We start from the raw sequence: 11,299 nt of genomic DNA, 5'->3' as shown, positions 1-11,299 counted from the left end.
CTAATTTTCAGTAAACATGTTAATAAATAAATGGACTCTTTCTTTCAAAGGCTGATAAACGCCAAAAACAAGCAGTGGAGAAAGCACTTGAAGAAGCAAATGACGAATACAAAATTAAAATTCAGATTCTGGAAGAGCAACATCAAAAACACTTACAGGTTTTTATAGTGGCTTGTTTGCTGTCTTTTTAAAAGTACTTTAGTAGAAAGCTCAAGGGAATAAGAGAAAAAACAACTGTGTAAAATCTAGATGAGTGTTTGTGGAGGTTGGTTGGGAGGCCCGGGATTGTCACAGAAGAGATGCTGAACACTCAATGGCAGCAGTGATGAATGGGTGCAGGAGAATCCTGTGGCCTTTCACGTAGTGAACCCAAACCTTTTTGGGGTTTCAAGGCCTGAAGAAACCACCCCTGCCTGCCTGACCCACCACATCTCTTGCCACTTGCTCTCTTTCCTCCTCTCGCTGCTCTTCTTTGGCTCCTTGGACCTGAATGCACCATACGCCTTCCCACCTTGGTGTCTGCCAGAACGTTCATCCTGCACTCCATCAGATTTAGCTCAAACATCACTACACTAAGGGAAGCTGTACCTAACCAGCTCTGCAGTGCCACTCATACACTGTCCTTGACACCATGTCCTCTTTCACAGCAGTCACCACACATCACTGTTATAATTAAACACACTGTGATCTCTTGTTGAGTATCTGATGCCCACATGACTGCAGCCTCCATAAGGGCATGCCTGTTTTATTACCACTCTCGGCACAGGGCCTTGACTCGATAAGTGCTCAAATGGGAGTTAAGTGAAGAAATAGGCTGTTTTCTTTCATCTGGGCTCTCTGATTGCATCCTTTTACCTAAATTTGCATTTGCTACAGTGCTAAAAGGGACCCCTGAGTCGTTTCTCAAGTATGGCTCACAAGACCAGAGGTCGTAAAATGAGAGGGGAGTTCTTGCTAAACTGTAACTTGTTCAAGCACAGGACTTTAGATAATTAGCAAATGTTCCATGCAGAGGCCCAGGGACTCATTATTTAGTTCAGTACTTCGGCTACAAAATCTGCTCGAAGGAAAAGGACAGAGGACTATTTTCACAAGTTGGCCACCAGAGGTACAGGACAGGACACAATGCAGATGTGATGATTCATGGGCAGAGGCTGGAGGGGAAGTGGCAGAAGTCTGGCCCCAAGTTTGGCCTAATTTAATAAGAACATAACTAATAAACAGCTTGGGATAATGGGCCCATTTATTCATTGCCTCAGCAGTGAACAATTACCATATATCAGATCTGTACTAGGTGAGATTAAATGGAGTGTCTTTGTCCTCAGAAAACTTGCTGGCAGAAGAGGGAGTTACATTCCACTGTTCCTAAGGAGTACTGGGACCCTCCTTGCTTGGCTCCAGGGGCAGGGTCTCTGAAGGGTTGGCTGGGGTGGTTCACTGCCTATCCCCTAGTTCAGTTCAAAATGTGAAAAGCATTTATAGCATGTCTGGGCAGGCCTGCTGTTCAGCTGAATTGTACCAGTATGGCCATATTGGTTCTTAAAGCTTTGAAATACTTCTCTATCAGTTGATAATCACTCCCCAAGCCCCCTAATTCCTTGATCACCCTGGTTATACCACACCAGGCCCCTGGACCTTCCCTAAACCAGCAATTTAAAAAGGAAGCACTTTAAATTTGGTAGGGGGCTCTAGGCCCCTACCCCAATGCTGCAGCCAGAGGATACACATTTTGAGTATCACTCCTGGCATTAGGTTGTGAAGATACAAAGATAATTAAATGTGATACCTGTTTCAAGGAGCTTACCTCTTAGTCCTTCCTTAAGTAATTTGATTGTACCCCATATAGCCTTCTGGTACAGTTGATGCACTTAATACTAAAATAGAAGTCCTAAGAAAATTTAAAAGGAAAAAGTTATAGAGAGAGGTCCACCTTGCTAAAGTATTTGTCTAAGGTTTGGGAATTTACATTTACACTGCTGTCTCAGTGACTTCTTTATATAAGGAAGGAGTGCTTTGTCTTAAGTGGGATGCCTAGGGTTATTTTAATCTTCATAGGCATCATTACTGTTTCTAAGGGGGTGTCCACGAACCACTGTCTTAGAATCTTCTCACCTGGGAGCATAACATGCAGATTCCTAGGCCCCACCTGACCTACAAAGACACTGGCCATGTTTTGAATCAGCAGCCTTTGTGATTCTCACACATATTAAAATTTGAGATTACCAATAAATAGAGCAGAAAACCACGTTCTAATTAAATACCATTAAATTCTTTTCTGTAGGAACTACCAGGCATTGCTCTAATATGCTAAGGATTTGGGATAAATCTCATGCTCGATGTTAAATAAAATTTCAAGGTATTATCCAGTGGAGGTAGTATTTTGAAAAGGTGTTTTTATATATTCTCTTATTAAATACAATAACATTAGAAAGTAAATGAGAATGGGAGCTAATGGAAAATAAAAGAAGAATTAGAGAAGATATTATAATGAAGTTGGGTGAATTTAAAACTTAAAAATGTATGTATGCCATGAGGTCTTGTGCAATTATCACTAATTGGGCTTTGAGCTTTCTGGTAGTCAGTACAAAGAGGAAAATGCTATGAATCGCCACATCCATAAGGTAAAAAGTCATGTACTCAGGCCCAGATTCCTACCTGTGATACCTGAGAGAAACTTCTGAAGGAGATGTTGTATTATAAGTGTCTGTCAAACTGTACAGTAAATTTGGTGGATTTTGCGAGGCCATTTCTTATATCTCACAATGTGGGCTGACTCACTCAAAATGCATTTTAGTAAAAATAAACAGAAGACTTTTCCATTGAGTAAGAATACTGCCAAACAATAAGTCATTGAATTATTTTTGTAGCTTTAAATATGTATTCCACATGATATGTGAGACAGTGAAATGATTTTGGTTTTACTAAACCATTACATAAAAGAGGGGCTGGGTTTAATTCTCTGAATCCTAATTCAGAACCCAGCCAAAATAAAGGGCTAGGATGTCATTTTAAAATTCTATGATTCAAGTAGAAATGTATTATGATATTATCTCATCTATCTAAGGCTCAACCACTCAGCAATCTCAATTACTGAAAATATATTGGAAAACCCAGAAATAATTTAAAATATCCCCTATGAAGTTAAATAAAGGCCTCTGGCTACAAGATAGAGACTCAGGTTATTACATATCGCAGAACCTCCCTGTTCTCCACTCAAATCTTATTTACACTTACTTGACACCCTGAACCAAACAAGTGTGGTTTTACAAATCCAAAATAGATTAAATGCTGGAAAGTAGAAATAACAAAAAGGAGCTCACTGACAACAGAACAGGGAGTCCTCAGGCCAATGGCATGTGAAGAACAAGAAAAATTTTAAAACCATATCAGATCTCAAAAAGCAAAGCAGCCTGGGGTCATAGATAGCAGAGACAAATAGCCTCATGAACCTGAACAATTATTAAGTGCAGTATGAAGTATTTAGCCCAGTGCAATTGTTCATCTTTATCTACTAGTCTGATCATCAAGAAATGTTAAAGTGTGTTCACTATATTTTTATGAAGTAAGGTAAATGTTAAAGACATTTAGAAATATTTCCATTCAAAAAAAAAATTTTTTTTTTTTTTTAAATCAGAAAGTTCTAGTGCCTTAAGAGGCAAAGCTTTCAATATGGAAAACCCAGCTAGCATATCTAAACAGCTGCTATTTTCCTAAAAATGATTTTCTTCTAACTGTATGAACTGGGACCACTCTGAAGAGATTCTTGAAGTTGATTTCTGCTGTATTTTTAATTTTTTAAAAAATCAGTTGAGGGGGAGGGGGAAAATAAATAAAATGTTAAACAAATAAATAAAATGTTAAAAAAAAAATCTTTCACCCTTGGAGTAGCAAAAGTAAGAAGTTGAAAACTTTCTTTTAAAAAAGCAGGTCTGTTTAATAAATATTTTAATTGTTGGAACATTATTTTCTAAAAAGCTAAAGTGATTTCAGTTTCTTTGAAACTTAGAGAGCTCACTCTACTATTTTATAAGACTACAGGATTTCTGGAAGGAGGATAAATTAATCTCTTAAACCCTAGCATCAGAGACAGCAGTGAAATGAGAAATTAGCATCGAGAATCCTGGTTTCTATTCCTAGTTCTTCCACTGACTCACTATGTAAAATAATTTCTTTATGTTCTCTCATTATACCTAAAATAAAGATGAAAAATTACCTTTAGGTGAAAGTTTTGAAACTCCTAGACAGAATTCACTGCTACTTCTTTCTTGCATGTATTTCTACGAAAACACTCCTTGTCTGGTTAAGTCGTTCATTGGTCCCCTGCCTGGACAGTGAGGATGCCAGCCTTCTTGTGGTTGTAGTATCTGGGCTCACCAGAGTGCCCGGCACACTGAGGATTTAGTAGGCATTTCCAAAATGGTGGCAGGGTTTTCTGTAAGAGGGTCTGTGTTCCTGGAGTCCTGATTTGACTAGTGCCTCCTCTCTTTACTTGACCAAGGGCATCCACATATCCTTCCGCCCAGGAGCAGTGGAACACTTGTTCCTTTCTTCTTGGTGAATAAGAAAGGGCCCCTCAACCCCAATGAACTGCAATGCTCGAATGACAATGGGGACTGGCAGGCAGGTTCCTGTGACTGCAGAAATGTGTGACTGTTGCTGCCTAAGCTTTAGGTTCCCACTTACCTAGGAGACATTCAGGAGGCATAGTCTCTATTTCTGCCATTTCCCGGGATTTACTTCTGAAAGTAGAACCGTAGTATGTATTTGTAATGTATAAAGATAGTATGACAGAATATTTGGACAATCAAGGGAGAAATACCTGTAATTCAGCTGTTTTCTCTTTCTGCATATTCCCTTCTAAAGTTATCTACATAAATATTTATGCTATATTGTTTGCATGTTTCTGGTTTTACTTTGCATTGTATAAATGAAAATTTTCCATATTATACCCACTATTTTTTTAAACCATCAGCGTTCACAGGTACACATTTCATCAGGTTGATGAACTATGATTTGAATAACCTCTTAGTGTGCATTTTTAAACATCAAAGCTGTAACATCTAAACCTAGTTTTACTGTTGCTTAAGGAAATGACAGCTAAAACCAAGCTAGAGATACATCAAGACATGGAAGACGAACTAAGGAGAGAAAACTTGGCTGCGGAGCAACGCATGGTCCATAGGATCCAGAGGATCATGATAGAGTGCCACAAGGAGAAGATCCAGGCTGTGGAGAAAGCCAGGGCTGAAGAGAGACGCATAGCCCAAGAAGCAATTCAGGCCCAGAAAAGGTATTCCAGAGAACGCGTTTGCAAATCAGCAGTCTTACTCTTTCAAGATCGACTTGGAGAAAGGATAAGGTTGAGGCACATAGGTGGTATTTCCAAGTTTTTGTGTTTTTACATTCTTATTATGGAATATATCAAATATAGAGAACAGTATATAATATATTATAGAGTGGGGGGGCGATTTAAAGAAAAACAATAGCATGAGTACTCAAGGACCTACCACCCATCTAAAGGGACTGAAAATTGGTAACACTTCTAAAACAGCCATATGTTCTTCCTCAATCATGTTTCCTTCCTCTCTTTCCTCTCAAGAGATAACTACGGTCCTAAATATTGTTTTTCATTCTGTATCTCCAGTTTTAAGAGGGTGAGGGGAGGAATCGAGAACTATTTCTTCACAAACACATAAAAGTCAATCTTTGTGTTCTTTAGCCTATATCATACATTATTGTGGATGTGTTACTTTCTGGTCTTTTTTCTTATCACACAAGTAACATGTGTTGTAAGTGAAATTGACATTATGAAAATATATAAAGCAAAATTTGCTAGTCTTGACCCACGGCTTCCCTAACCACCCCCCTCCACCTTCTGCCAGTGACAGTCATTTTAAATAATAGGGTCTGCATCTTTCCATGCCCTTCGATATACATGCAACCTTATATATGTGCGCAATCACAAATAATTTTTACATAAATCATATATATATTTAAGAATACCAAAGTAACCATTTTTATGTATGTAATGAACATTTGATAGAATTGGCTAATTTTAACAAGACAGCAGTCAGGATCCCTAGTGATTATCAGCACCAAGAGAAAACTACAATTTCCACATGTTAAGTGACCTACCCAAGATCACTTAACTGTAGCAGCAGAACAAGAATAAAACCTCTTGTGTTTGGCCTACTAGTCTAGGACTTATCTCTTTTACTTTGCTCCTTGATTAACAAATACATCTACTTGTATGTAATGAACAGATAAAATCTTCCTCATTAGAACTGTTTAGAAGAAGGCCAAAGGTAAAATCCTATAGGATTCTTTTTTTGCAGATAAATAAGAATGAGGGTTGCAGCTGTGGCCTTTTCAGTGGGACCTCCTTTCTTGCATAGGTAATAAATCATTGTGGAGATAGAAGAAGAAGGCGAAAGGAGATTTTGAGAGAAAGTTAGAGAAGGTGGTAACTCCAAAACGAGTGTGGTCCAATGCAGTGGAAGGCAGTGCCTTCACCCTGCCCTTCCCCACCTTCCGTCTGCAGGAACTCTGCCTCCCCTGTAGGAGCCTTTGGGTCCCACTCCTTACAGACCTGCAGCTTCTGCTCCTTCCCCCACTCCATTGCTTTCACCCCACTTCAGCCCTTTCCTCTGTGAGGTTTGAATGAAAATTTCAATGACCTCCTCCTGTTGAATCAGTTGACTAAGATTAGGGTACTGCCATCCATGCCTTTTGTTTGAGTCTATTTAACTAGAATGTACATTTTGTTCATTGATGTGTTCCAAATGCCTGGAAGAGACCCTGGCACATAGTAGGCATTCTTTAAATATTTATTAAACAAAGGTTCAAATTTGTTCCAATCTGCTAAACCCAGTCTGCAAAACACCAGATCTTATTTCTAGACATTGCTAGATTCCAGTGTTCTTTAGAACATTTTCAGAAACTAAAATATAGAGAAGGACCACTGTTTAGAATCCCACTGTAGAACTTTCACTTGAGAATTAAGGCTTCAGAACTCTTACATATTGTGACAAATTGTTAAATGCACAGGAAATGTTTTTGTGGATTGAGATGATTAGGTTCTAAACAGATTATCTAGGAGACTCTGTACCCTTAGAATTTTAGAAAAAGAAATAAACATCTTTGTTTGGAAAGGTTCTAAGTATTTTCTAGCCCAGGGCAAAGGCATGAATGAAGTGACTGCTCAGGAATTTTTGTGGTCATGGCTATAATTCCTAATGACAGCTACCTTTATTCAGCACCCAGCACATGCAAGGCCCTTTGTATGCTTCTCAGTGAATTCCCGTGCCCTTTCCTGCTGGGTTCTGTCATCCTCCAAATCCTCACGTGAAGACCCTGAGCCTTAGAAAGGCTAAGCAACCTGCCAAAGGTCATGTGGAGAGGAAGTGACAGGGTCCAGTGTGAACCTTGGTTTATAAGGTCAAAGATTGTGACCTTCCATTACGCTACTCTGCTCACTTTACCAGAGCTTATGAAATGCCTTCTGTGGATGCAGCCCTGAGCTCTGGCACAAAGAAATAAGGGTATTTTCTCAACATTATGTGAAGTAACTTAAGCATGGCTGCTCCATCTGAGCAGGGCTAGACGGACTCGTACAAGGAACACATAGGTGCTGCGAGAGTTCAAAGTCCTGGAAAGATCAATCAAAGAGAGTGCGGGCTGCGTGGTGAGGTAGGTTTCTTGGAGGGAGTTAGTCTTGGATTGGGCCTTAGAAGATAGGAGGTCACATTTGTGAAAGACTGAAAAGTGAGAACAGCATGAGCAAACACATGAAGTGGGAGAGAGTGTGTAGTATAAATGAGGCAGAGCCAAAGGAAGGTTGAGAATATTAATAACTCTGAGATATAAATGTGCTGCCAAAGGTTGGCCTCTGCAAATGCCCGCCACCCACCTGTAGAGTGCCTGCAGCTCTAGTTCGGAGGTGTCGCTGAGCCTCCCGCCAGACAAGTGTCTCAAGTGGAAAGTCAGAATGCTTTTGCCTTATAAATACAATGATTATAATGGATTAAAATAGTGCTAACAGTCCTGTAGTTCAAGTGAAAATGGATTAATGGCTTACTGTCGGCTCAGCAGGCAAACGATCTGCTCTGTTCAACATTGCTCTAACCACTTGATGTACAAATAAATTTTGGAAACAGATCCCTTCATAATTTAGGAATTGCCTATGGAAAAATAAAGTGTTGGTTCTTCCTCTTAAGATCCAGGATTTTAGTTGGTAGACATAGAAAGGAGGTTGAAAAGTGTGTTCTGAGCAACATACATTGAGGAAAGTGAAACACTCAGTAGGTAGAAGGGAGGGGAACAGCTACTGATATTTTTCTTTAAACCTGTGTGCAATACATCTAGCACCATTTCAACAGCCTCCCAAAAATAGAAAGAGAGCTAAGAGGCCCTAAACCTAACTGACTAACCTAGCTAAACCTAACCTGTGAGTACAGTTTTTTCCCCTCTGGCTAAAGGTAAGTAGCTGGATCGATATACAGAGATGCTTTCTCTAGAGGTTCGGAACTCTGACTCTATTTTTTTCATTTTTAAGCATACTACCTTCATATTTTTCTGGCCAAGGTGGACTCAGGTTCCTAAAGTTACTGACAGACGCTAGACTAGTGTCCTCTCCCTAGCCCACAGCAGGGAAGTTGATGGACAATCTCCCTGCTCTGAGAAATGTTTTTGATTGTTAACAGCTAATGCAATCCAAAAGCTCATCTCTGCCAGCCTGTCTCAGGCTGGTGGCTCAGCTGAACAGTGCAGTAAATTCTCATACATCTGTGGTGAAAGACGAAGTTTTTTTGTTTCCAGTGGCTGATCTGTCTCACTTACAAACTCATGTTATTCTTTGTAGCAAGGCTGTGGAGGAACTTGTGAATGCCGGTATGGAAGTGACTAAGGGTCGGGGGAAGAGTAAGAGCCAATTGATAAAGGAAAAAGAACATGAGATGAACATCTACTACTCCATGGCCCAGAGGCAGAAGCAGGAAGAGGTTCAGGGAGTGCTTGAAGAAGCAGAGAAAACTCATCAGGTCGTGCTTGGAAATGTGATGGATAAACTAGTTAACACTCAGGGGGAACTGCTGTCCATAGCAAAACAACTGGGAATTATGACAAATTGGAAAGATTTCCTGGAGGAGGAATTACAAGAAACAAGAATGGCATTTCAAAAATACATCAATTATACATTTCCTAAGCTTTCACCAGGACATGCAGATTTTATTCTGCCAGAAAGAAAGAAAACACCTTCCAGTCTTATTCAGGAGACCAAAACAACTCTTGATTAGAAGTCTTCAGCTGAAATTTCACTACAAAAGACATTGTTTTAAAGGCTAAATAAATTTACTCGAAAACCATTTATTGCTCCCTGGTTATGTGTAGGGTGCTATTGGACTGTGAGCTTTTTGATGGAAAACCTAAATATTCAAAAGCACGTTCCTGGCTACAGTAAGTTCCCAGTCTAATTGAGGAGAGATGAAAGTGAGAGGATCAAAACTGATTAGGAGGGAAAAAGCTTTCTTGGAAGAAACAAACTTCTGCATCTGGCTTTACTCATGTTTACATCAGACATAACTATTTAGTATTTGTTGCGGTCAAAAACAAGTAAAGGGGTATATTTTTAGATCATTCAGTTGTGGAGAGGTATGCTAACTTCCAGTATAGAGATCATAATTTGGTGAACTGCAATAGCAGGGGAGGAAAAATATTTTCCTCAAATTCAGTAGGATAAAATTTAAATTCTGAGAACTCTATATAAAATAATTCAGAAAGGACTCACTTATATTTGCCAGTTGTAAAACATGTCTTTGGAGGACAGACTTTTTGCCTAGGAGGTGGGGAGTCTTCTTGTATTTATACCCAAGCCCAGGAGTGCTTTGAACTCATCTCCTTTGGGTCAGAATCCAGAAAACTCAAGTACCACAATGCTCAGGACCAAATGTGTCAGTATTTACTAAATTAAAATGAAAGCCGTAACGACTCTCAAAATCTATTCACTGTAATGTAACATTCTTAAATTATTCATCGCCAATCTATATTGGTGGCTTTAAAATTAATAACTTGGAAAGCAGTTTCTAGTAAATTTAAAAGTGCTGTTCTTGAGCAAGACTTAGGTGGATTTGTTTTCACCGACCAGTCTGGGGATTTTTAATGGGAAGAGCAGCAATTTGTTTATAATTGCCTAGTGGACTACACGTTTCTGTGTTTAGCTCTCTGATACTACAGAACTGTTGCAACCCATACTAATCAATTGCCTAGAGGTTCGAAGTAACTTTTATATAGTGCTTTACACTGCTTTTTCAAGTACATTCTCACAACAATCTGTGAGGCAAGGTAGCAGTTGTTACCCTGTTGTTTATAGATGATAAAAACTATGTACTAAGGTATTTACATGTGTGAAGCACTTTAAGAACATTAATACTTAATCCTCACGACAACTTTTGAAAGTAATTATTATTGACCCCAATTTATAGGGAGAGAAACTGAGACTCGGGGAGGTTGCATAACTTGCCCCAGGGCACACGACTGGTGACAGAGCCAGAGTTCAAAATATTATGAGGCATAGACAGATGCCCTAAGGTTTTTTAGAAATGAATAAATAATAGCAGCAGCCAACAATGGAGATTGCTAGCATGTGCCGGGAGCATGTACACAAGTGGACTCATCATTTTTACAGCAATTTGTGAAAGGGAAGAACCATTAACGGGTACAAACAGGTTACTTTTTCAAAGTCATACAGCTAATAAGGGGCAAAGCCAGTTTCAAATCCAGAGAGTGAGTCTGCAGCCTAAACGCTTAGTCATTATTTTGTTCATCCTGAACATAAAGGCCTTGGTGGCCAGTCTGTTGACTCTGCGAGCGTGTGTCTTTGTAGGTTCTGTTGATGAGTGCTGGAAGAATGTGGCCTGTCTATGTCATGTATCGTTTTTTGTCTCTTCTAGAAGTGAAAGGAAGTTGTACCTAGGATTGTGGTATCTGAGTTATTAGAATCATCCATGAGATTAATATCTGAGCACATTCAATAGAGGACAGAAGGAAACCATCTTCTGAAGGGGTTACTTCATGGTCACAGTCAAGCATGTCTCCTTTGGCATCAGTGACCTGCTGAGTAACATGAAAACAGGCAATTTGTTTTGGGGTTGGAAAAAGGAACATAACTTCTCAGTCTTCAACCACATTGGAAGAAATTAAATGACTTATGGTTTTAGTATTTTTCTTGTTCATACTCGAGCCCCTGCTCCCACCCCAATTCCAACCAATAGCATCCTTAGGGTTTTAAAAATAATGTAAGTGC

At 39.4% G+C, this 11,299-nt stretch overlaps 1 protein-coding gene across 7 annotated transcripts in view; it reads left to right on the top strand.

Annotated features, from left to right (window-relative positions):
• Positions 1-9,362, top strand: part of CUNH6orf163 (chromosome unknown C6orf163 homolog) — a 19,466-nt gene extending 10,104 nt beyond the window's left edge. For all 7 annotated transcript variants that reach the window (XM_023534820.1, XM_023534819.1, XM_023534817.1 and 4 more), the window contains 2 exons: positions 5,088-5,290; positions 8,861-9,362. In XM_023534820.1, the coding sequence (XP_023390588.1) occupies positions 5,088-5,290; positions 8,861-9,293 (636 nt within the window). In that variant the 3' untranslated portion in view covers positions 9,294-9,362. The remainder of the gene's footprint in view (positions 1-5,087; positions 5,291-8,860) is intronic.
• Positions 9,363-11,299: the final 1,937 nt, after the last annotated feature.

Source organism: Pteropus vampyrus, unplaced genomic scaffold, assembly GCF_000151845.1.
Source record: "Pteropus vampyrus isolate Shadow unplaced genomic scaffold, Pvam_2.0 Scaffold133, whole genome shotgun sequence".
In the NCBI taxonomy this organism is placed as follows: domain Eukaryota; kingdom Metazoa; phylum Chordata; class Mammalia; order Chiroptera; family Pteropodidae; genus Pteropus; species Pteropus vampyrus.
Note: the sequence above shows the minus strand (reverse complement) of the source record. Positions and strands in the feature narration are given on the sequence as shown.